Source organism: Hylobates moloch, unplaced genomic scaffold (assembly GCF_009828535.3).
Source record: "Hylobates moloch isolate HMO894 unplaced genomic scaffold, HMol_V3 SCAFFOLD_5, whole genome shotgun sequence".
In the NCBI taxonomy this organism is placed as follows: domain Eukaryota; kingdom Metazoa; phylum Chordata; class Mammalia; order Primates; family Hylobatidae; genus Hylobates; species Hylobates moloch.
Genome location: NW_026652280.1, coordinates 112,720,366 through 112,747,997, shown reverse-complemented (window position 1 = coordinate 112,747,997; position 27,632 = coordinate 112,720,366). Strand labels below are relative to the sequence as shown.

Below are 27,632 nucleotides of genomic sequence, written 5' to 3'. Positions count from 1 at the left end.
CTGAGATGATAGGGTTTTCTAAGTATACGATCATGTCTTCTGCAAACAGAGACGATTTAACTTCCTGTCTTCCTATTTGAATGCCCTTTATTTATTTCTCTTGCCTGATTGCCTTGGCCAGAACTTCCCATACTATGTTGAATAGGAGTGGTGAGAGAGGGTATCCTTGTCTTGTGCTGGTTTTCAAAGGGAATACTTCCAGGTTTGGCCCATTCGGTATGATATTGGCTATGGGTTTGTCATAATTAGCTCTTATTATTTTGAGATATGTTCCATCAATACATAGTTTATTGAGTGTTTTTAGCATGAAGGGATATTGAATTTTATTGAAGGCATTTTCTGCATCTATTGAGATAATCATGTGCCTTTTACATGGTTCTGTTTGTGTGATGGATTATGTTTATTGATTTGCATATGTTGAACCAGCCTTGCATCCCAGGGATGAAGCCAACTTGATCGTGGTGGATCAACTTTTTGATGTGCTGCTGGATTAGGTTTGCCAGTATTTTATTGAGAATTATCACATCGATGTTCATCAGGGATATTGGCCTGAAATTTTCCTTTTTTGTTGTGTCTGCCAGGTTTTGGTATAAGGATGATGCTGGCCTCATAAACTGAGTTAGGGAGGAGTCCCTCTTTTTCTGTTTGGAATAGTTTCAGAAGGAATGGTACCGGCTCCTCTTTGTACCTCTGGTAGAATTTGGCTGTGAATACATCTGGTCCTGGGCTTTTTTGGGTGGTAGGCTATTAATTACTGCCTCAATTTCAGAACTTGTTATTGGTCTATTCAGAGATTTGACTTCTCCCTGGTTTAGTCTTGGGAGGGTGTATGTGTCCAGGAATTTATTCATTTCTTCTAGATTTTCTAGTTTATTTGTGTAGAGGTGTTTATAGTATTCTCTGATGGTAGTTTCTATTTCTGTGGGATCAGTGGTGATATCCCCTGTATCATTTTTTATTGTGTCTATTTGATTTTTCTCTCTTTTCTTCTTTATTAGTCTGGCTAGCAGTCTATCTATTTTGTTAATCTTTTCAAAAAACCAGCTCCTGGATTCATTGATTTTTTTGAAGGGTTTTTCATGTCTCGATGTCCTTCAGTTCTGCTCTGACCTTAATTATTTCTTGTCTTCTGCCAGCTTTTGAATTTGTTTTGCTTCTCTATTTCTTTTAATTGTGATGTTAGGGTGTTGATTTTAGATCTTTCCCACTTTCTGATGTGGGCATTTAGTGCCATAAATTTCCCTATAAACACTGCTTTAGCTGTGTCCCAGAGATTCTGGTACATTGTGTCTTTGTTCTCATTGGTTTTAAAGAACTTATTTAGTTCTGCCTTAATTTTGTTACTTACCCAGTAGTCATTCAGGAGCAGGTTGTTTAGTTTTTACATAGTTGTGTGGTTTTGAGTGAGTTCCTGTTTTCTTTCTTTCTTTTTTTTTTTTAGATGGAGTGCAGTGGTGCCATCTTGACTCACTGCAACCTCTGCCTCCTGGGTTCAAGCTATTCTCCTGTCTCAGCCTCCCAAGTAGCCAGGACTACAGGCATGTGCCAGCATACCCGGCTAATTTTTGCACTTTTTGTAGAGACAGGGTTTCACCATGTTGGCTAGGCTGTTGTTGAACTTCTGACCTCAGGTGATTGGCCTTCCTTGGCCTCCCAAAGTGCTGGGATTACAGGCGTGAGCCACTGCACTCGGCCTTGAGGGAGTTTCTTAATCCTGAGTTCTAATTTCATTGTACTGTGATCTGAGAGACTGTAATGATTTCCGTTCTTTGGCATTTGCTGAGGGTGTTTTACTTCCAATTATGTGTTCAATTTTAGAGTAAGTGCTATGTGGTGCTGAGACGAATATATATTCTGTTGTTTTGGGGTGGAGAGTTCTGTAGATGTCTATTAGGTCTGTTTGGTCCAGAGCTGAGTTCAAGTCGTGAATATCCTTGTTAATTTTCTGTCTCATTGTTCTGTCTAATATTGACAGTGGAGTGTTAAAGTTTCCCACTATTATTGTGTGGGAGTCTAAGTCTCTTTGTAGGTCTCTTAAAACTTGCTTTATGAATCTGGCTGCTCTTGTATTGGGTGCATGTATTTAGGATAGTTAGCTCTTCTTGTTGCATTGATCCCTTTACCATCATGTAATGCCCTTCTTTGTCTTTTTTGATCTTTGTTGGTTTAAAGTCTGTTTTGTCAGAGACTAGGACTGCAATCTCTGCTTTTTTTGTTTGTTTGTTTGCTTTCCACTTGCTTGGTAAATATTCCTTCATCCCTTTATTTTGAGTCTGTGTGTGTCTTTGCATGTGAGATGGGTCTCCTGAATACAGCACACCAATGGGTCTTGACTCTTCATCCAATGTGCCAGTCTGTGTCTTTTAATTGGGGCATTTAGCTCGTTTACATTTAAGGTTAATATTGTTATGTGTGAATTTGATCCTGTCATTATGATGCTAGCTGGTTATTTTGCCCATTAATTGATGCAGTTTCTTCATAGTGTTGATGGTCTTTACATTTTGTTTGTTTTTGCAGTGGCTGGTACCAGTTTTTCCTTTCCATGTTTAATGCTTCCTTCAGGAGCTTTTGTAAGGCAGGCCTGGTGGTGACAAAATCCCTTAGCATTGCTTGTCTGTAAAGGATTTTATTTTCCTTCACTTATAAAGGTTAGTTTGGCTGGATATAAAATTCTGGGTTGAAAATTCTTTTCTTTAAGAATGTTGAATATTGGCCTCTACTCTCTTCTGGCTTGTAGAGTTTCTGCAGAGAGATCCACTGTTAATCTGATGGGCTTCCTTTTGTGGGTAACCTGACCTTTCTCTGTGGCTGCCCTTAAGATTTTTTCCTTCGTTTCAACCTTGCTGAATCTGACAATTATGTGTCTTGGGGTTGTTCTTCTCTAGGAGTATCTTCGTGGTGGTCTCTGTATTTCCTAAATTTGAATGTTGGCCTGTCTTGCTAGATTGGGGAAGTTCTCCTGGATAATCTCCTGAAGTGTGTTTTCCAACTTGGTTCCGTTCTCCCTGTCACTTTCAGGTACACCAATCAAATATTGGTTTGGTCTTTTCACATAGTCCCATATTTCTTGGAGGCTTTGTTTATTCCTTTTCATTCTGTTTTCTCTAATCTTGTCTTCACACTTTATTAAGTTGATCTTCAGTTTCTGATATCCTTTCTTCCTCTTGGTTGATTCAGCTATTGATACTTGTGTATGTTTCACGAAGTTCTCATGCTGTGTTCTTCAGCTCCATCAGGTCATTTCTGTTCTCTAAACTGGTTATTCTAGTTAGCAGTTCCTGTAACTTTTTATCAAGGTTCTTAGCTTCTTTGCATTGGGTTAGAACATGCTTTTTTAGTTTGGAGGAGTTTGTTATTACCCACCTTCTGAAGCCTACTTCTGTCAATTCATCAAACTCATTCTCCATCCAGTTTTGTTTCCTTGCTGGAGAGGAGTTGTGATCCTTTAGAGGAGAAGAGGCATTCTGGTTTTTGGAATTTTCAGCCTTTTTTTTTTTACTGGTTTTTCCTCATCTTCATGGATTTATCTACTTTTGGTCTTTGATGTTGGAGACCTTCAGTTGGGGTTTTTGTGTGGGCATCCTTTTTGTTGATGTTGATGATACTGCTTTCTGTTTGTTAGTATTACTTCTAATAGTCAGGGTCCTCTTCTGTAGGTCTGCTGGAGTTTGCTCGGGGTGTACTCCAGACCCTGTTTACCTGGGTATCACCAGCGGAGGCTGCAGAACAGAGAATATTGCTGCCTGCTCCTTCCTCTGGAAGCTTCATCCCAGAGGGGCACTCGCCAGATACCAGCCAGACTTTTCCTATATGAGGTGTATGTTGGCTCCTGCTGGGAGGTGTCTCCCAGACAGGAGGCACGGGGGTCAGGGACCTACTTGAGGAGAGTGTCTGTCCCTTAGCAGAGCTCGAGCATTGTGCTGGGAGATCCTCTGCTCTCTTCAGAGCTGGCAGGCAGGAACATTTGAGTCGGCTGAAGCTGCACCCACAGGTACCCCTTCCCCCAGGTGCTTTGTTCCAGGGCATTTCTTTCAGAGATGCCCTGCCCAGAGAGGAGGAATCTAGAGAGGTGGTCTGGCTACAGCGGCTTTGCCATGCTGTGGTGGGCTCTGCTCAGTTCAAACTTCCCAGTGGCTTTGTTTACACTGTAAACGTGGCATTTTACCAGTCTCTTCAAGCTCTGTTATGTCACTTGCACAGTTTTGTGAGTGAAAATATATAAATATCATGATTTGGGATATTCTGCTTACAGGGTGATGAGAGGAGCCCAGAGAAAAAGATAAAGTTTACCTGGTGCTCTTAGTGAGTCTCTTTTTGTGCTTTGTATTCTTTTAGGGGAATCTTCTGTTTAAGAAGTTTATCTTTTGACTTTATGTCTAGTATGTTCTGTTTATTGGCAAGGATAATTAATTCTTTATGGTTGTAGTTGTGCTTCCTTTCTCCAATCGAGACAGGCCAAAATAGAAACTTAAGTGGTTTTTTCCTGCTGATCACTCATATGCATTTTCTAGGCATCTTTTTCCTGTATTGCCTATTTATGTCCTCAAATCTCTTCTTATAAAATTCAGGTATATTAGTGACCTTTACTTTCATTATTATATGTTTTCATTTTCTTTCACCAATACTATACAAGTAGTTATAGGGTGAGGAGCCACAGTGAGTAGGGTGAAATGAGCACAATTGTATATTGTGGCTCTCTTACTGAGCCTCACTAGTATTACAGATTATAGCATGAGATTGTATGTTTTTGTTGTTGAATGTATTTTTGCCAGTTTTTAACTACTTTTGTTTCTTTCCTCTCTTCCTCTCTTGCTTTTTTGTTGTTGTTGTTAGTTTAGGAGAAGGAAGATTTTGTAATCTGGCTTTACCATCTTTACCAAGAAGTTTGATTTACTGTGTTATTTCAGTTATGTATACTTTAAGTTTCCTATATATTTTTTCTGTTTGATCAGTCATGAGCTAAAAGGAGTTGAGCGTTCTATTACTATTATCTTTCTCTTCCTTTTGAATTCTTTACTAATTTTGCATTGTATATTTTGATGAATACTATTTGTCGTATAAAAGTTTATACTAATTCATTGTTTTTTTTGGAAATAGTATACTTTATTTTTGTATTTTTGCCCCAAAGTCAGCTTTATCTGGTATTCATATTGTGACCCTCACTTTCTTGTTGTATTTGTCTCCTGTGTTTTTGTCTATTTTTTACTAACCTTGATTGAATCTGTAACCCAAGAGTCTTTTTTTGACTAATAGGTTAGTTATCCTGATTGTGTTTGTTGATACGATATGTATCAGTTTTGAATTATTCTTGTGTTTCTGTAATAAACTCTATTTGGTCACAATGTATTTTTAAAATATAATGTTAGATTATGCTGGCCAATATTTTATTTAGCACTTTTATGTTGATACGCATAAGTTGAATGGTTTGTACTTTAACTTTGTTATTGTGATAAAAACATATAACATTAAGTGCACCATCTTAACACTTTTTAAATGTACAGTTCAGCAGTGTTCAGTATATTCACCTTGTTGTGCAACAGATCTCTAGTAGTTTTCCATCTTGTAAAACTAAAAGTCTATACCCATTCAACACGAATTCCCTTTTCCTCTTCCTCCCAGTCCTTGGCAACCACCTTTGCACATCCTGTTTCTGATTTTGAATACTTTATATGAGTGGAATCATACAATATTTGTGTTTACGTGACTGGCTTATTTCACTTAGCATAATGTCCTCGAGGTTTATCTATGTTGTGATATGTAACAGGATGCCCTTTTTAAAGGCTGCATAATATTCTATTATATGCATATACCATATTTTCCTTATTATTTTTCTCTTGATGGACATTTGGGTTGCTTCTACCTCTTGCTATTGTGAATAATGCTGTAATGAATGTGAGTGTGCAACTATCTCTTTAAGATCTTGCTTTGAATTCTTTTGGATATATTTCCAGAAGTGGGATTCTTGGATCATATGGCAATTGTATCATTAATTTTTTGAGAACCTCTATATTGGCTGTAGTGACTGTACCATTTGACATTCCCACACAACAGTGCATAAGGATTCTAATTTCTCTACGTCTACATCAGCATTTGTTATTTCCTATTCATTTGATAGTGGCCATCCTAATGTGTGTAGGCAACATCTCATGTGGCTACGATTTGCATTTCTCATATGATTAGCAATGGTGACTATTTTTAATATGCCTGTTGGACATTGTATATCTTCTTTGGTGGTTTGATTATTCAAGTCTTTTGCCCATTTTTGAATTGGGTTAATAATAATTTTAATGCAATTTTTTTGTTGTTGAGTTTTAGGAGTTGCTTATGATTCTGGATATTAACTCTTCATTGATTATATATTTTAATAATGTTTTTGTCATCTTATTTTTCACTACATAGTAATACTTATTTTCTTTCTTATTCTCTAAAGTGTGTGTGTGGGTGTGTGTCTTACTTTGGTTGATTTGGAAGGTATATGTAGTCTTTTAAATTAGTTTATTGATTACCTTTATATTTTAAAATAATGTATCTAATACTGTCTCCTGTTTCATATTCCCCTGCATATACAATTTTAGTATTTATTATTTTACATTGTCAAGATTGATAAAAATGTATATTCTATTATTTCACTATGATTCCTTTATCTCTTTAACTTGAGCTTTATATTTACATAGATTCAGCTCATCTTTTATATGCTACTTTTTTCCAAGTTCTCAGTCAATATGACAATCCCCACTTTACCTATAAGCACATTGGCATAGGAAACTGTTACTAGATGACCATCTTAACTTCTAATTAAAATAGATGGGCTTTTTGGGATTATGATAAATCATTTTTCCTGTATTTTTCATTAATTTGATGGGGCCTTAATCTCTGCCTAGCAATGTGAAATTTGTTTACTATCTTGATATGGAGAAAGAGATTCAAAATTGGTCCTTTCAACCTTAAAATCTCTTACTCTGTGACTCTGTGGTCAGAACCAACATGGGGATTATTCCTTTTATTGAGTTCATTCAAACTATATTCTTAGAATCTAAAAAAATGAGCACAAGATAGGTTTATGATTCCATGGGTTCACCATGAAGTAGACTCTGATAAAATTCTAATTATTGCTTGACGCTGATATGCTTGCACTCTGACTAGTGAAAAAATAGTGGCATTATAGATTCCAAGAATTAATGTTAGTTGATGTGCAATTACCCATGTATTAATATTTTAATCTTTGGTGCACAAGATAGTAGGAAGGATGCAGTATGTATTTGTGATATTATTTCAGAACTTTTCCACTAGAGTACCAGTCTTCCTTTTTATTCAAAAGGCTATAGACTGATAAATTTATTTAGATCCAAAATTTGGTTACAAGGCTGTCATTCCCTACTCTGGTGATCAAGTCAACCCTCTGTTTGCCAGGCCATATTATAGGAATATCTTACTTATTCAGATTAAATAGGAACCTTAGTGGTCTGGCCATCTCTTTGGTCTAAGGGAACTGATGATTATTTAGCTACCACTAAAGATACACGTTCTTGTATGAGCTGTTTCACACCTTGGAAACATATATTATACTAGAACAGACTTTACAAAGATCTCCAGACCAGGAAAAGTCAGAATTGCAGAGACAGTGCAGTTGTAGGCGATGGTTTCTCCCGTCTGTCCTCTAGAAGCCAAGATACATATTCTGAGAGTCATTACGATGTTGCTGGTTTAGAAAATGTGCTTTGTCCTAAAAGACAGCATTCCAGCCCCTTAGAGTACACTCTAATTATCACTATAACTGAAGATCAACCATTGGTAGGTGATAGGATACATAATAAGAACAGTAAATACTATTACATCAGTTTACAGCCAGCTTCTTTCATAGTGAAGTGAGTTCTGTGATTCGGAGCAATGCTATGGGAGAGATAACATGGTGTATGCAAGGTATTCAGTGAGGATAGATACTGGCATAGACATCATGGGCAAGTTTTACTGCCTACAGTTCTGCACACTTGGAGATTTTTACTTTCTAAGACCTCTAATGCTCCCTGGAGTTGTAAAAATTTTGTTCTTCAGATAGTTGTCATATTACAGGCACCCTATTTATTCACTTTTGTAGACCAGGCTTTTCTTTTATCTTACTGAATAAATTCTATCTAGTGATATTAGCATATCACTCTTTCCACTCTGACCACAGCTCTCCTTTCCATTTTTATCTTGACTATACACATACCCTATTCTTCAGCAAAAGTTATGTATTATTTCCTAAGTATTGTGCTCTTTTCTGTATTTATTCGTGTGATGATTTTTCCTTCTCAGTTTTTCCTTTTACCCGTCATCTCTACTTATCCCCTGTTGAAAACTTGTTCATTATTGAAAGTCTAACTGAACTGCACCTTTTCTCAACATGCATGGAAAAATCTAATTCTGCCTGTAAAGGCTCACAATATTTTAGATCTTTTTGCAACTTTTCACAGCTTAGTTACTTGTGTGTATCTCTCATTCTGTAATTTGTTCCATTAGCTTTATTTTACAAATAAGAAAGCTGAGATTCAGAGTTTTAAGAGACTTATTCAAAAGTCCGCAGATATACACTAGAGACTGATTAGAATAAAGGAAAAGATCATCAAAACCAAATAATACCTCTGTAGAAAGGAACTAACTTTTCTTTTTGTTCTTTTTATTACTTTATGAGATTGAGAGGTTAGTCATCTTTCTTTGTTAATACTTACTAGGAAAGATTTTGATAATATTCATTTGTGATCATAATGATGTTTATGTTATTTGTACTTGATATTTATTTTTAATAGGAAAAACTCAAAAGAGAGGCAAAAGAAAACACAGCTACTCTTAAAGAAAAAAAAGACAAGGTAAGAGCATGTAATTCTCATAGTTTTAAAATATCAATTCATTTTCTAACATCTACTTAGAAATGATTTTTTTGTTTATAAGTAGGAAAATAACATTTTAAATATATCATACATTTCATTTTTTAAGTTCTTTCTTGCTATTTATTAATTCAAAAGCATTTTAGCTAAAAATTTCAAAATTTTGTCATTTGGAGATTTGGAGAAGATTTCAGTCTAATGCAGAAACAGAAAAGAAGAAAAAAAGAAGGTTTCAGTCTTTCTCTACAATTCTTATTGTAGTTTTAATTTAATTAGGTACCTCTGTGTTTCTCTCTTAAGAATTTTTTAATGTTAGAGGCAAAATATTTTCATAAACAATTCTAAAGTTTATTTAGATTATATCTAATTTTGAGTTTTGAGGGGGCTTAATAAATGACATCCTGTTTTCCTCACTTATGTTCTGAACCAATTGAGAAAGACAAGGGAGAATAAAAATAATATTTTTATTATTGAAGACTTTATTAAAAAGTATCAATATTTTAAATACTGGAGAATGCAGTTTATATTTGAAAGCAAGAGGATCTCTTAATCTTGAAATCCCAAATTAGACAAATTTATCTTCTGTCACAAGTAGAGCTTGACTAGCATAGGTCTACCCACTCGATCATCTGCTGTTGTAAAACTTAGGGTATAAAGGAGAAGAGCAGAATTTATGTGTAATTCTAATAGTTCTCAAGGGGAGGAATAAGGAAGAGGCTGAGCTGTATGTGTCCACCTTCTCCTTTTCTTTAAATTCACCAATCACATTAAGTAATTTTTTCTCCCCTAAGGAATCAGGAAGAGGTTTGGTATGTTACCCTAGTAGTACTCCCTGTATATGGAAGGAAACTATCAGTCATAGAGAAGAAGAATACCCCTCAGCCTCTAACCTATTTGATAATATAGGATCGTTGCAGAGGAATTTTGATTTAGCAAATTTTTGGTTAAAATGATTAAGAATTTTCCTTACATATAGTGATATAATCTCCTAAGTTCCCACAGAGGTTGCTATGATTATAGTTAAACTGGAAGGAAATGACACTCAGAGTAGTTTGAGAACAGTTCATTACATTTTATTACATTTGGGTTAAAAGAGAATAAAGGAAAGATGTACTGAACCTGTGAGTGAATACTGAGTGCTTCGTATGTTCCAGACACTGTGCTATACAGTGAAAACATTATATTTGGAGAAATTATAATCATAATAAAATTAGCCAGAATGGTTAGATATAGACTTAAGGAAGTATCTAATGAATATAAGCAAATTGGTTAATCTCCAATATTCTTTTTTAAATTTAGAATGTGTTCATATTATGAAAGTATGTATCACATATTCTTATAGAGATGTTTTGATTCATGTATAATTCTATATGTTTCCATTATCAAGTAGATTAGTAAATGCCATATATTTTATCTGAGAGTCTAGATATATATGTTGGAAAATGAACCATATATATGTTGCAAAATGAAAAAAATGATAAATGAAGAAATTTAAAAGCAAAATAGGCTTTTTTTCTTTTTTGTTTTTGCTATGCTTTATTCCAACACTACTGAAACATAAGCCTTGTTAAATTTACCAAACGTTTCTGAGTTTGGACAAGTTACTTAATTTCTTCATGTTTCAATTTTCTCATCTATAAAGGGATAATAATAATACCTATTTCCTAAAGTTGTTATGAGGATTAAATGAGATGGTATTTGTAAAACATTTAAAATAGTGCTTGGCACATAGCACATGCCTTATAAATGTTTGTTTGAAAAATACGACAGAGAAAATTGTGAATTTTCTGTCTACATGAATAACTATAAATGTAACATCCTTCCAAAAAAGAATGTAACTTGTAAGGAAGTACATGTTTCCATCATGTGTTCTGGAAAGGGATAGTTCAGTATTGTCACATGCAGAATTTTCTTTAGGTTACCAGGGAAATGTCAAATTCCAGATATGGCCACAAGGTGGTGCAGTGACCTTAAATTGTCATTCTTCTACCTGTAGGGGGGAACAATTTGTCCATTAAAGCAGTTACATTTTGGCGCTTCCAAAGTTTACCCCTGATGAATCCAGAGAGCAGTAAAAAAATTGCTTTCATCAAAATTTTGTCATCAACTATGATGTATAAATATATAGGGAAAAGGATACAGAAATGCAATTCTGAAAAAATTCATACTTGCTAGAAAAAGGATTATGAAATGACAGATCACTAGAACTGGGCAGGAAAGATATAAGCCATCTCATTTAGCCCCTTGATTTATAGATGAATAAATTTAAGCTTGGAGATACTTGTAGATTTACTTAAATAATCTGGAAAGATAGGAAAGATCTAGGAGAAAAGACCACATGATGTACTTGGCTCCTAGTTCAATGATTTTTTGTAGTACATGTAGTTGCCTCTTTATCCTATACCCTAATTTAAACGCACTGAAAGTTCAGCCACCATGCTTTCAAATTTTGTCCTTGTATTCCCTTTTTGTGTGTGTGTGCTCTAGAGAATTTAGAGAAATGAGAGATGATCTCAGAAGAACACGGTCCTGTAAAGGAGGGCTCTACAATGAAAGGCAGTAGGAGAACTGAAAGAACACAATTCTAGAAAAAGGGGAATTGGAGTTTCACAGTTAATTAGCTGTGGAATTGAGTAAATTAACATGCCTCAATTTCCTTACAATTTCCTTATGAGTAATTGCCACGATTGTATTCGTGGAGATGGTGGCGACCAAAGAAAGTGTAAAATAGAAAGTGATCGGCATGAGTTTCATGTAGAATCCCACTAAAGCAACTATTACTAGCTTTTACTAGAAAGTTAGGTCAGGTGCTAAAAGAAGCTGTATACAAAGGTAGAGTGAAAGAGAACTGAGGAAACTGAGTTGAAAAAATGTCAAGTATTTAGAGTAAACTTGCAATTTATTTATTTATAATTGAAGCAAATAGCCATTTTCTCAGTTTTTTCCCTGAAAATTTTTCTCATTCTTTACTTTCATAATTATTCTCCTTGCTTTTGGAAGCAAGTTAGGCTGGTGGATAGGAAAAGGCTGATATTTTTATAGGTGAAAAAGAAGAAGTATCAATGTATGAAAGAGAATGAATGAAAATTAGAATAGATTTCCTTCTGACTTTTAGGCTACCGCAATGAACCATAGATTAGGGCTTTTTGCCACGAGGAGTAAAGATTTTTTATTTTTATTTTTTAAAGAGAATCCTCAACTTTTGATTAGAGAGTTGAGATATCTTATTTGTTTCCATTTTTAAAAATTTAACTTTTATTTTAAGTTCAGGGGTACATGTACAGATTTACTATACAGGTAAACTTCTGTCATGGGGGTTTGTTGTACAGATTATTTTGTCACCCAGGTATTAAACCTATACCTGTTAGTTATTTTTCCTGATCCTCTCCCTCCTTCCATCCTGCATGCTCTGATAGGCCCCAGTGTGTTTTGTTGTCTCCCTCTATGTGTCCGTGTGTTCTCATGATTTAGCTCCCACTTATAGATGAGCCCATGTGGTATTTGGCTTTCTGTTCCTGCATTAGTTTGCTAAGAATAACGACCTCCAAGATATCTTATTTGTTTTCATAGAGGCTGTGTGAAGACAGGCAGGGGCAGATAACATTTGCATCTTAAATGGGCAAGTAAAGTGACAAGACAACTGTAATTTATTCAAACATCTAGTTAGTGATAAATTTAGGGATAAATTTGCTTATTTTGTTGTTAATTCTACTAGTTGCTGCACTTTAATTAAATAAATAAATAATTAATATGACATTTAGTGATGGTTTTATTCACTCTTGTTGTTCAATGCAGAAAACACAGACATCTTTATTGGAAACATCTGAAATTTATTGGAAATTTGATTCTAAAGCAGTTCCTTCACAAACTATATCTCGAAATTTCACATCAGTTGATCATGGCATATCCAAAGATAAAAGAGACTATCTGTGGACATCTGCCAAAAATACTTTATCCACACCATTACCAAAGGTTTGTGTCTCAACTTTCCATGTTAGTAGTAATTTTTAATAAATAAATAAAGTTCTGTTATCACCATATACTTGGCATCACGCACACATATATAACTAGTTTCTTGAAAGTTTCGATTTTTTTTGTGGTATCAGCATGAAATATAAAGACAAGGTCTTGCTGTGTTGCCTAGGATGGTCTTGAACTCCTGGCCTTAACTCATCCTCCTGTCCTGGCCTCCCAAAGTATTGGGATTATAGGTGTGAGCCACTGTGCCTGGCCTTCAACATGAAATTGTTTCATTTTTTTCGATCACTGTCCACAACTTAATGTCATCTTGGGCAGATTTCATAACTTACTTGTTATGTATCAGTGTTTAAGGCCCTGACACAGGAAATCGGATTCTGACTTGACATTTTATAGCATCACCACAGTTACTACTTCCCTTTGCTGTTTACCCCACATCATCTTGCATCTGTAGTCCTTAGCAGTCATCTTGGAGCAGATGCCTCTAGCAAAGTGGCTCAATTCTGACTGTCTTTCATATATCCACTTAATCCATGGGGAATTCATACAACTTTGCCATGCTAAATGGCACTGCAGATGCTCTACTTTTGATCTCTCTTTCCTCTCTCTCATTTACTTTTCCTCTCCTCAACTAGATACAAAGACAAACAAATTTGCTGCCTACATTCATATCTAACTAGGGAATGAGATGCCAGTCTTTCTTTCTTGGAAGCACTTCTAGTATTCTTTATAAAGATGCTGTTGGAGTTCCTGTCTTACTTGTCTTGGGAGTTGAAAAGAAAAGGATCTCAATTGTCTCCATCCCACTAAGCTTAAATGTTATGCCTTTTCCTTCTCAGTTTCCCAGTTGTGTTTGATGATGTCTGCAAGTCTCTGAGACTTTGTTTTTCTTCATTTTTTTTCTATTCCATATCAGTTGAATTATATTCAGGCTCATGGATTCTTCTGCTTGCCTGAATCTGCTATTGAGCCCTTCTAGTAAATTTTTCATTTCAGCTATTGTAGTTTTTAATTCCAGAATTTCTATTTGGTTCTTTTGATAATTTATTTCTCTTCATTGATATTCCATTTAGTGAGATGTTGCTTTCATGCTTTTCTTCATTTCTTTAGACATAATTTTCTTTAGCTCTTTGAACATATTTAAAATAGCTGACTTTAAATCTTTGTCTAGTTAAGTCCAATGTCAAGGCTTCCTCAGGGAGAGTTTCTATTGTTTGTTTTTTTACTTTTCTATTTGTGCCATACTTTCTTCTTTCTTTGCATGTCTCGTAAATTTTGTTTAAAACTGGACATTTAAAAATATAACAACTCTGGAAATCAGATTCTCTCCTATTCCCATGATTTGTTGTTGCTACTTGTTGTAGTTATTGTTTGTTTTGTGACTTTTCTAGACTAATTCTGTAAAGTTTGTATTTTTTGTTGTGAGTGCCACTAAAGGTTCTCCTTGATTAGCTTAGTTTTTAGCTAATGTTTGGACTCAAATTTCTTTAAATGCCTAGAATCAATAAATTTCCCAATCTTTGTCAAAGGTCTCTGTTATATGTGTGTAAGGGCATGCTTTCAACACTTAGCCTGGTAGTTGATAACTCTGCCTTAGCTTTCCATTCCTGCTTCTACAGAACCTCAAGATTAGCCAGTGGTGAAAACTTAGGGCCTTTTCAGGACTTTCCTGAGCCTGTAGATAGCCCCACACATATGCGTGGCCTTCTATATTTCCAGGAATATGTCAGAGCTTTTCAAAGCTTTGCCATGGATATTTCATTTCCTAGCTTTTCTTTTAAGGTTTCTGGTTAGTCTTTTGTTTGTCCCAACTATTCATCACTGCTTCACGTTGCTGCAAAGTTAAAACATTTGTTGTTGTTTTTGACAAATTCTGCCCCCTGCTTCACACACACACCAAGGAGAAGGCATTTTTTCACTAGTGAGCGCTTGGGTTGAATGTAATCAGCCATCAGCCTTGTAAGTGAGATCTTGCAGAGACCCACCAGACAAATCAATGACAATTCTTTGGGAATAAAGCTTTGAAAGAGCTTCAGTTCAGTTCTGTTCTGTTCTGTCTGGTGGTTGCCAGGCTGCACCAGGAACGTGGGCTGTTATTCTTTAAGGATAACATAGAGCTAGAGCAGGGGATGGGACCGGGGAAGTTAAGACACCACAAAGTTTGGGGTTTCTAAAGAGTTATAGCCATTTTATTTTCTTTTTTTAAAGAGTAAGTACTCTCCAGGTGGCTGCAAGCCTTTGGTTAATTTCCAGAGTTCTGAAAAAAACTGATTCTGACAAGTTTTTACCAGTATTTTTATGGCTTTTATGGAGGAGTGAATTTTTAGAGCTCATTACTCTGCCATTTTTACTGATGTCTCTGACCTTAACTTTTTAAATTAAATTTAATTTAATTTTTGTTTTTGCTCTGTTGCCTGGGCTGGGCTGCAGTGGCATGATCATGGCCCACTGCTACCTTGAACTCCTGGCTCAAGCAATTCTCCTGCTTCAGCCTCCTAAGTAGCTGAGGCTATAGGGATGGGCCACCATACCTGGCTATGTTTTTTTAATTAAAAAAAATTTTAGAGTTGGGGTCTTGCTATGTTGCTCAGATTGGTTTTGAACTGGCCTCAAGCAATCATGCTGCCTTGGTCTTCCAAAGTGCTGGGATTACAGGCATGAGCCACTGTACTTGGCTTTTGACCTTACTATTTATTTATTTATTTATTTATTTATTTATTTATTTATTTATTTATTTTTTGAGACGGAGTCTCGCTCTGTCCCCAGACTGGAGTGCAGTGGCACGATCTCGGCTCACTGCAAGCTCCGCCTCCTGGGTTCACGCCATTCTCCTGCCTCAGCCTCTCCGAGTAGCTGGGACTACAGGCGCCTGCCACCATGCCCGGCTAATTTTTTGTATTTTTAATAGAGACGGGGTTTCACCGTGATCTGATCTCCTGACCTCGTGATCCGCCCGCCTTGGCCTCCCAAAGTGCTGGGATTACAAGCGTGAGCCACCGTGCCGGCTTGACCTTACTTTTTACAGATACTTTTACAAATTATAAAAATTACAAGATAGTATAGAATGTGAAACATTGACTAATGTGAATTACTTTATTAATATAAAAATAAGCAAGCATATTTTCTCACAAAGTAATAAGGAGTTTTGTGGAGAGAGCAAAGCTCACTCAGTTATTTTTTGCGATCATGATTAGAAATATTAAGGCCCCTAAGACTGTTGATTGCTGAATCTGGAGTGTGTCTGTCTCTGTTTCACTCTTTCTCTTTCTTGTTTTCTTCAGCAAGTTAAAGGAAGGGCAGAGAAAGTCTACCATTGTAAAATTTTTGAAGAAAGACAACTTATAGTATCAAAAACATCTGAATTAAATTCTTATCCAAAATTTTAGCCTCATATACTTGCCAATAATAATGGAGGTTTCTGATTACTAAGGACTCAAATTGCCTTAAAATTATTTGTGAAACCCTTTATTAATAATGCATATTTTATTTGATATGATAATGTATTGTTTTTTATTTTTGGATAGGCATATACAGTGAAGACACCAACAAAACCAAAACTACAGCAAAGAGAAAACTTGAATATACCCACTGAAGAAAGTAATAAAAAGAGAAAAATGGCCTTTGAATTTGATATTAATTCAGATAGTTCAGAAACTACTGATCTTTTGGTAAAAATTTTACAAATAATATTTTGTATTTATTTATATTACTTATTTGTATACAATTTTCCTTGATATAGGTGTATAATATATTTACGTGGTACCTACCATTGCAATAGTGATATACAGTGGAGCTCTGCTAAAATGCAGATCCTTGTGCTTTTGCAGCGTTTTAGAGAAATTAGGGTTCAAATAATTTCCCTGTAAATTTCAGAAAACCTGGCACTTTGAAAATACTTGATATAGCATAATGGGCATATGATATGATTAATCATTGTCTTGTTTTCTAGAAGAATGTCTTGAAGGAGTTCTTACTATATTTTTAAAAAGAGATGGAGTGAATATTTTACTGCAGCCAAATCTGTTATTTAGGTGTCCCCTCTATTTTGCATATTATACATGCTCCTTTTACATCACTGGTTGATGTTTATATCAAGGTATTAGTTGACAATTATAACATTTCCATCACTCTAAAGAAGTTAGTGTATTAAGGACAGCATGTTTAAGCAGGCTATTTCCTCTACCACTTTGTTTCACTAGTTACTCCCGTTCACATATACCACTATTTTCTGAAGGCATAATAATGGTTTATTGAGAATAATGAAGCTTAGATTCATTTAATTTTTTTAAAAAGGTGAACCATACCAGAGTAAATGAAGCAATGCACCAAAAATTCCTAATGACAAAATACCAGTTAAATTCATTTGTTTTATTATTCCCACTTATAACTAGAAGACCCTCCAAGCTTTTCTACTGCTTTGGGACCCTCTATTTTCATTTTTTCCTGGGATAATGAGTAGTTGAAGTCTTAAAACCCTAACTATTGAAGTTAACATGCAGAGTCCCTACTTCAGAACCCCTGTGTTTTATAGATAATTATTAACATCTTAACAATTAAAACTGTGAACCAGGTACTATTGTAAACACTTTATACAACGAAGATTACTTTAATTATTTCTTATAACAATTCCAGCCTTTAGAAATACAGTTGGCCTTCTGTATTCACAGGTTCTACATCTGTGTATTCAACCAACTACAGCCCCAAAAATTTGAAAAAAATAAAAAATAACAATTCAATAGAAAATAATATAAATAAGAAAGCAATACAAAATAACTATTTACATAGTGTTTACATTGTATTGGGTATTATAAGTAACCTAGAGATGATTAAAGTATACAGGAGGAAGTACATAGGTTACATGCAAATATTATATTATTTTACATAAACATCCACAGATTTTGGCATGCATGGAGGGATCCTGGATCCAATCCCCCATGGATACTAAGAGATCACAGTATATACTGTTCTTTCCAGTTTACAGATGAGGAAACTGAGTCACACAAGTATATTTTTCAAGATCACATAGTTAGTAAGACATGGAACCAAAATTTGAACACAATCTGGCTTCATAGACTATGTAAGTCATTGCACATGATAACTGCCAATTCAAACTGTAGTCCAGATATATGAAAATGTAATAATAATTAGAAAGAAAATGAGCTTTAGAATTAAACATTCTAGGGTTGTAATCTCTTATTATTCTAGCAGTTTGAGTTTAGGCCCATTTCTTAGCTGATCTGAGATTCAGAATGAGCATCACAAACTTGCAACACAATAAACATATTACAGTATTATAGAATTGCACACAATTGTTCAAACTAGTCTAAAAACACATTTCACAGTCAGTTTCCTGGTTATAATTATTATATGAACCTGTTAGTCATTTTGTAATTTTCTTAGCTCATGTAGTTGAATTTTGAACATTCAAATTATGAAAATCAAGATTTAAAAATGGGTTGTTGAGCATGACCTCAGGAAGATGGTGGAGTAGGAAGTGCCGGGAATCCATCTCTCTACCTAGACAAAAAGTATACTGGCAGAAACTGAAGTAGCTATTTTATAAATATGCAGTCTTATTTGAATGTTTATAGTTTTTAGGGGAAAGGTTAGCTGGTAAATTGCAGTTAATTTAGGTTGATTTCAGCCTTAAGTATGATAGCAGCTACCAGTCTCCCCAGCCTACAGTCCTGTGTCAGGAAGCCATGCTCATGTTCCTTGAGTGACTTGCTGGTGCCAGAGGGGGCAATAGGACTTGTCCTTCAAATATCAGAGTTCAGTGTTTCAACCCCCACTGGCTGAAGCAACTTCCAGGAATTTACATGAAGCACATCTGTCTTTTCTTTTTTTTTCCTTTTCTCTTTTTCCATCTTTACCCTTTGGGAAGCCAGGCATTTAAGGATTAGGATATTCAAAAGCAAAGCAAAAAGGAATTTAGCTACAGCACATGTTCAAGCAAAGAGGCTTAAAAAAGACTGGAGAAGACCATAAGCTTTTATCTCAGGCTGATCCCTGGCACAGAGACTTTCAACAGTAAAACAAGAGAAAACAGAACGCAAACAAAAACAGAAAATCCTGGGGAAGAGGGAAAATCTTATTTCCAGAGTTACCAAAGTATAATATTCAAATGTCCAGTTTTCAACAACAAGGGCCAGGCACAATAGCTCACACCTGTAATTTCACCACTTTGGGAGGCCAAGGTAGGAAGGTTTCTTGAGGCCAAGAGTTTGAGCCTAAGTTGGGCAACAGTGAGATCCTCTCTATACAAAAATTTAAAAAATTAGCCAGGTGTGGTGGCAGATGGCCTGTAGTCTAATTACTCAGGAGGCTAAGGTAGAAGGATCACTTGAGCCCAGGAGTTCAAGGTTATAGTCAGCTATGATCATGTCACTGCACTCCAGCCTAGGTGACAGAGTGAGACCTTGTCTCTAAAAATTTTTTTAAACCAAAAGACCAATAGTAACAAATCATAAGGCATACAAATAAATAGGAAAATATGATCCATTCAAAGGAACAAAACAAACCAACAGAAATTATCCTTAAGGAAGCTCAGACATTGGAATTACTAGACAAAGACTTCAAAACAGCTGTCTTAAAGTAGCCCAAATTGCTAAAGGAAGACATGGACAAAGAAAAAAAACCCTAATTGTGTGTGAATAAAATGAGAATATTGATAGAGAGTTAGAAATTATAAAAAGAACCAGAAAAAAACTCTGGAACTGAAAGTACGATAACTGAAATGAGAAACTCACTAGAGGGATTTAAAAGCAGATTTGAGTAAGTAGAAAAAAGAATTGGTGAACATAAAGACAGACAATTGAAGTTACTGAGTCTGATAAAGGGCAAAAAAAAGGAAAAGAAAAGAGAAGAAAAGTGAACAGAGCCTCAGAGTCTTATAGGACAGCATCAGCTGGGCCAATATATACATTGTAGGAGTTCCAGAAGGAGAAGAGGGAGAGAGGAAGAGGTGGGGGGAGGGGTAGACAGAGAGAGAAAAAGAGAGAGAGGTAGAAAGAGTTATATGAAGAAATAAATGCTAAAAACTTCCCAAATTTTGATGAAAGACATGAATATACAAATCCACAAAGCTCAACAAACTCCAGTAAGCCCACATCAAGACATTTTATAATCAAACTGTTGGGAGAAAAAAATGAATCTTGAAAGCAGCAAGAGAGATGCAACTCATTATATGCAAGTTATTCTCAACAAAATTATCAGCTGATTTCTCATCAGAAATGTTAGAGGCCAGAAGACAGCGAATTTATATATTCAAAGTGCTGAAAGACCAAAATTATCAACTGAGAATTTTATATCCAGCAAAACTGTCATTGAAAATGAAGTAGAAATTGAGATATTTCCAGATAAACGAAAGCCAAAAAGAGTCTGTTACCACTAAACCTGCTCTTCAAAAAGTACTGAAGGGACACCTTCAGATGGAAAGGCTGCTAGACAGTGAAGCTGTATGAATAAATAAATATCTCTGGTAAATGTAAATACATGGGCAATTTATAAAAGCTAGTATTGTTGTTATTTTGGTTTGTAACTTCAGTTTTTATTTTCTATATGATTTTAAAGACAAATGCATGTAAGTGGTTAATTTATGTTACTAGGCACACAATGTATAAAGATGTAGTTTGTGACATCAATAACAGAAAACGGGCTGGGCACAGTGGCTCACACCTGTAAACCCAGCATTTTGGGAGGCTGAGGAAGGTGGAAGTTTGAGACTAGCCTGGGTAACACAATGAGACCCTGTCTCTACAAAAAATATGGAAATTAGTCAGGCATTGTGGTTCACATCTGTAAACCCAGGTACTTAGGAGGCTGAGGTGTAAGGACCATTTGAGCCTGGGAGGTCAGGGATGCAGTGAGCCATAATCACACCACTGCCCTCCAGCCTGGGTGACAGAATGAGATCCTGTCAAAACAAAACAAAACAAAACAAAACACCAAAAAAACCCCCAAAAACAAAACAGGGAAGATGGAGCTGTGTAGGAGTAGAGTTTTTATAGGCTATTGAAGTTAAGTTGGTATAAATTCAAATTAGATTGTTATAACATTAAGAAGTTATAAGTTGGTATAAATTCAAATTAGATTGTTATAACATTAAGAAGTTAAATGTAATCTCCATGGTAACTACAATTACATTATATAATATATACAAAAAGAAATGAGAATGGAATCAGAAAAATTTAGGTACAAAAATCACCTAAATAGAAAATAAGACAGTAATGGAGGAGACAAAACCCTGTAATAATGGAGATAAAACCCAATAAGACATATTGAAAACAAATAGCAAAATTCAGAGCTATGTCCTTCCTTACAGATCATTACTTTAAATGTAACTAGATTATACTCTCCTATCAAAAGATATAGATTGGCAGAATATATTTTAAAGACATGATACAACTATATGCTGTTTTCAAGACACTCATTTTAGATCCAAAGCCAAGAATTGATTAAACGTGAAAGAATGGAAAAAGATATTCTGTGTATATAGTAACCAAAAAATAGCTGGTGTCTATACTACTATCAGACACAATAGACTTTAAATTAAAAAGTATAAGAGACACAAAGGACATTATATAATAATAAAAAGTTTAATATAGCAAGAAGATATGACAATTTAAAACATGTCCACGCCTAATAGCAGACCTTCTAAATATATGAAGCAAAACTTCATAGAACTGAAAGGAGAAATAGACAGTTCTACAATAATTGTTGGACACTTCAGTAACCCACTTTCAATAATGAATAGAACAACCAGACAGAAGATAAGGAAATAGAGGACTTGAACAACACAATAAACTAATTAGGTCTAACAGACATGTATAGAACATTCTACCCAACAACAACAGCATACATATACTTTTCAGGTGCACACGAGACATTCCCCAGGATAGATCATATGTTAGGTCACAAATCTCATAGGTTTTAAAGGATAGACATTACACAAGGTATTTTATTTGACCACAGTGGGATGCAGTTAGAAATCAATAAGATAAGGAAAACTGGAATATTTACAAATTTGTGGAAATTAAACAACACACTTTTAGCCAATCAGTGGGTCAAAGAATTCACAAGGGAAATTAGAAAATACTTAGAGATTAATGAAAAGGACAACACAATATACCTAAACTTATGGGATACAGCGAAACAGTGCTCAGAGGGGAATTAAGTGTCTATTAAGAAAGATCTCAAATCAATAACCTAACTTTATACCTTAATAAAGAACTAGAACAAAAAGAGCAAACTAAACTCAAACCTAGTAGATTGAGGGAAATAATAAAGATTATAACAGAGCTAAGTTAGAGAATAGAAAACAATAAAGTCAGTGAAACCAAAAATAGTTGGTTCTTTGAAAAGATAAACAAAATAGGCACACCTTTAGCTAGAGAGAGAGAACAAAATTAAAAATGAAAGTGGTGATACTACTGACCTTTCAGAGATAAAATGAATCATAAGACAATACTATAAATTATTGTATGCCAATAAATTAGATAACCCAGAAGAAATGGAAATATTCCTTATAACTCACAAATTCCTTAGATGAACTCAAAAAGAAATAGAAAACCTCTATAGACCTGTAACAAGTAAAGAGTTTAAATTGGTAATCAAAAACCTCAACAAAGAAAAGTTCTGGACCAGTTGGCTTCATTGATAAATTCTACCAAATATTTAAAGAATTAACACTAGAGCTTCTGGATAGCTGAACACAGGGAGGTTCCTGCAGGGTGGCACACCCAAGGAAGGCATGAAAGCGCATGCACCTTCCCCCATATCTTGCCCTACACATCTCTTTATCTGTATCCCTTGCATGCAGATAATATTAGTAATCACCTCACAGGCTTTTTGAGAAAAAGTTAAATAATGCTTATAAAATGTTTAACAGATCATCTGGCACAGAGCAAATGATCAATTAATATTAAAATTATGATTATTATTATTGGAAGCTTGAATCCAAATACACTGATAGAGGGGTATAAATTGGTAAAAAGTTTTCAGAATAAAAATTTGACATATTTGTTAAGACCTGAAAAATAATTAACACCAATTCTTCTTAAATTCTTCCAAAAAGTTGAAGAGGGAACACCTCCTAACTCATTGTATGAGGCCAGCATTAATTACCCTGATACCAAAGCAGATAAAGACACCACAAGAAAGGAAAATTACAGACCAATATCTCTTATGAATTAGATGTAAAACTACTCAACAAAATATTGGCAAATCATATTCAATAGCATGTTAAAAATTATTTGCCATGGCCAAGTGGAATTTATCCCAGGAATGGCAGGGAGGTTCAACATAAGAAAATAAAGCAGTGTAATAAACCACATTAAAAGAGCAAAGGAGAAAATAGCCATAACATCATCCTGATGCAAAAAAAGGTATCTGACAAAATCCAACGCTCTTCATGGTAGAAAACCTCTCAGAAAATTAGGAATAGAGGGAAATCTCCTCAGTATGATAAAGGGTATTTACGGAAACCCCTAGCTAACATCATTCTCAATGGTGAAAGACTGAAAGACTTACCCCCTAAGATTAAGAATGAGGCAGGTTGCCCACTTTCACTGCTGCTATTCAACATAGTACTGTAAATTCTAACTAGAGATACTATAAAAGAAAAAGCAATAGAAGGCATTCAGATGGAAAGGAAGAGGTAAAACTGCCTCTCTTCACAGATGACATGATCCTATGCATAGAAAATTGTGAAGACTCTTTAAGAAAGCTATTAGAACTAATAAATAAATTCAGCAAAGTTGTAGGGTACAATATCAACATACAAAAATTGATTATGTTTTTATATGCCAGTGATGAACAATCAAAAAATGAAATTACACCATGGAACACTACGCAGCCATAAAAAATGATGAGTTCATGTCCTTTGCAGGGACATGGATGAAACTGGAAAACATCATTCTCAGTAAACTATTGCAAGGACAAAAAACCAAACACCGCATGTTCTCACTCATAGGTGGGAATTGAACAATGAGAATTCATGGACACAGGAAGGGGAAGGAACATCACACTCCAGGGACTGTTGTGGGTGGGGGGAGGGGGGAGGGACAGCATTAGGAGATATACCTAATGCTAAATGACGAGTTAATGGGTGCAGCAAAACAACATGGCACATGGATACATATGTAACAAACCTGCACATTGTGCACATGTACCCTAAAACCTAAAGTATAATAATAAAAAAAAAAGAAAGCAATTCTATTCACAATAGCATCTAAAAGAATTTAAATACTTAGGAACAAATCTAACCAAGGAAGTAAAAGACTTGTACACTGAAAATTACAAAACACTGGTGAGAGAAATTTTGAAAGACCTAAATAAATGGAAAGACATCCTATGTTTATTGATAGAAAGATTAAATATTGTTAAGATGTCAGTAGTACCCAAATCTGCAGATTCAATGCAATTTCTATAAAAATTCCAACAACTTTTTTGCATAAATGGAAAAAATACTCAAATTAATGTGGAATTGCAAAGGGCCCCAAATGGCTAAAACAATCTTGAAAAATAAGGATAAAGTTGGAGGACTCACAGTTCCTAACTTTGAAACTTACTACAAAGCTAGTAATTAAAACAGCATAGTACTTGTATAAGGTCAGACATACAGACCAGTGGAATAGAATAGACAGCCTAGAGATAAACTCTTACATATATAGTCAGTTGATTTTTGACAAGAGTTCCAAGACCATTCAATGCAGAAGGAACATTTTTTTCAACATACGGTGCTGGGAAAACTGTCCACATGTAAAAAGAATTAAGTTGGATCCTTTATATCATATAAAAAATGACTCAAAATGGATGAAAGACCTAAACTTAAGAGCTAAAACTATAAAACTGTAGAAGAAAACACTGTCGAAATCTTCATGATATTGGATTTGGCAGCAACTTTTATGGATAACACCAAAAGCACAGGTAACGAAAGAAAAAAAGATAAATTGGACTGCATCAAAATTAAGAACTGTTGTGAATTAAAGGAGACTATCAAGAAAGTGAAAAGACAAGGTAAATAATGAGAGGAAATATTTAAAAATCATATATATGACAAGGGATTGATATCTAGGATATATAAAGAACTCCCACAATTAACAAGCACAAAAAGTCCCAATTGAAAAATGGGGAGAAAAGATTTGAATAGCCATTTCTCCAAAGATGAAACATAAATGGCCTATAAACACATGAAAAGATGAATGCTACGAAGAGTCATGAGGACAGATGATAAGGTTTTGTTGTTTTAAATTGGATTAACTTATTAATCATTTTTATATGGAGACTCATGATGAATAATCAATTACCTTGCACTAAGTAAAATTGTAATGATAGTTTAAACAACATGATTTTAAAGATAATTTATCTTGTTTAAGCTGGTCAGTTGGTACACAATGATTCTGAGTATATCTGCAAAGGTAGCTCTATGACTTACTTATTGAATTCTGTTGAAATCTTAGATGTATAAAAATCTGTTTGAAATTTCTCATCCACGAAGCTTCTGAAGTTTTTGTTAAATGTGGCTTTAATAAGCATGAAAAAATTGTGTGAACTGACTGCTTACATGACTAAATTGTGTTTCATATTCATTAAGAGAATGGATTCTGGAGTCAGATTACCTGAATTTGAATTTCCTTCCACCTCTTCCTAGCTATATAATCTAGGGTACATTACTTAATATTTGTGTGCCTGAGTTTTCTCACTTGTAAAATGGGGATAATAGTATACCTACTTTATAAAATTGTTATGAAGATTAAAAGGAATTAAAATATGCAAAGTGATTAAAATATAGACTTGCACTAGAAAGTACTAAATAAGTGTTAGCTATCATTATTTGGGAGAATTACAATAATTGTAAATTAAGTGACAACATTATATTTATTTGTTGTTTTGATATAATACACATAAAACTTACCATCTTAACTATTTTTAATTATATAGTTCAATGTTATTAGATACCTTTATAATGTTGTGTAACCATCACCACCATCCATCTCCATAACTCTTCATCACAACTAAAACCTTCTACCCATTAAACAATAACTCTTTATTCCACCTTCCCCCAGGCCCTGGCAGCCACCATTCTACTTTCTGTCTCTATGATTTTCCCTACACTAAGTATCTCATATAAGTAGAATCATACAAGATTTGTTCTTTTGTGACTAGTTTTTTTTCATTTATGTCCTCAAGGTTTATCTATGTTGTAGCATATATCAGAATTTTCTTCCTTTTTGAGGCTGAATAATATTACATTGTATGTATACACCACATTTTGCTTATTTATTCATCCATGGATGGATACTTGGGTTGCTTCCATGTTTTAACTATTGTGAATAATGCTGCTATGAACATGGGTGTACAATTATCTCTTCAAGACTCTGCTTTCAATTCTATTGAGTATATATCCAGAAGTGGAATTACTGGGTCATAGATAATATAATTTTTTATAGAGTTATAAATACTTGTTATAAGTTATAAATGTGAGTTTGAATAAACAGGGTCAGGGAAGGAGGACAAGATGGTATTATAAAGACTCTGAAACTGAAATAGAAATCAATAGAGAAATGCTACTCGCTATGCATGTCTTGTATTTCACATAGCCTTTCAGTAATATAGTTAACAGAATAAAAATCTAGGTCCTTTCTCGGCCAATTGATTTATTTTGTTATTGTTTTCTTTGTTTGGTCTTCTTTCTTCTCTCTATAATCTTCTTTCTCTTTCCTCCTCCCTTTGCCCTTCTCCCTTCTACATCCTTCCTCTTTCTACTCTTTGTTCTCCTCACATGTGATATGTTGACAAAATGTTAATAATATAATATTAATGATGGTAAGCCCAACATCATATTTTTTAATTTTTCTTCAAGAGCATGGTTTCAGAAGAAGAGACATTGAAAACACTATATAGGAACAATAATCCACCAGCTTCTCATCTTTGTGTCAAAACACCAAAAAAGGTAGCTTTTAAATTTTATTTCAGAAAGCAAATTTTAAAAGCTGCACTTAAAAAAATTAAACATGTTATGATTTTTAAATTTTATTTTGTATTCAGGCCCCTTCATCTCTAACAACCCCTGGATCTACACTGAAGTTTGGAGCTATAAGAAAAATGCGGGAGGACCGTTGGGCTGTAATTGCTAAAATGGATAGGAAAAAAAAACTAAAAGAAGCTGAAAAGTTATTTGTTTAATTTCAGAGAATCAGTGTAGTTGAGGAGCCTAATAACATGAAACTTACAGTTAATGTTTTGTTCTTATTTTATCTGGAAGTTGAGACTTTTAAAACATACTTGCATGAATGATTTGTGTTTCTTTATATTTTTAGCCTAAATGTTAACTACATATGGTCTGGAAACCTGTCATTATATTCAGATAATTAGATGATTATATATTGTTGTTACTTTTTCTTGTATTCATGAAAACTGTTTTTACTAAGTTTTCAAATTTGTAAAGTTAGCCTTTGAATGCTAGGAATGCATTATTGAGGGTCATTCTTTATTCTTTACTATTAAAATATTTTGGATGCAAATAAGTGCTTCTTATTGATTCTGTTAGGTCGCATAAACAGCTCATCATTATAATTTTGAGATAATATTATTCATTTTAAAGTCTTGAGAGCATTGTAGAGGAGTTTTGTACTTCTGAGGCAGCTTTGACTTTTTTATTTTATGAAATTGAGAAATGGCTTTTAGTGGCAGGAAAAAGTGGCTATACCAGTATGACTTCCTGAAATATTTCATTTATACAACATTTATAAAGCAAATATTTATTAATGTTTACTAAGAGTCAAACAG

General features: G+C 34.5%; 1 protein-coding gene across 5 annotated transcripts in view; it reads left to right on the top strand.

The window, feature by feature from the left end:
- Window positions 1-27,367, top strand: part of SYCP1 (synaptonemal complex protein 1) — a 138,059-nt gene extending 110,692 nt beyond the window's left edge. For 2 of the 5 annotated variants that reach the window (XM_058439429.1, XM_058439426.1), the window contains exons 29-33: window positions 8,787-8,846; window positions 12,660-12,836; window positions 16,367-16,510; window positions 26,707-26,796; window positions 26,892-27,337. In XM_058439429.1, coding sequence (XP_058295412.1) covers window positions 8,787-8,846; window positions 12,660-12,836; window positions 16,367-16,510; window positions 26,707-26,796; window positions 26,892-27,029 — 609 coding nt within the window. In that variant the 3' untranslated portion in view covers window positions 27,030-27,337. Of the gene's footprint in view, window positions 1-8,786; window positions 8,847-12,659; window positions 12,837-16,366; window positions 16,511-26,706; window positions 26,797-26,891 lie in introns of all 5 variants that reach the window. The other 3 variants (XM_058439428.1, XM_058439427.1, XM_032154901.2) reach the window with 2 other exon arrangements.
- The last annotated feature ends 265 nt before the right edge of the window (window positions 27,368-27,632 follow it).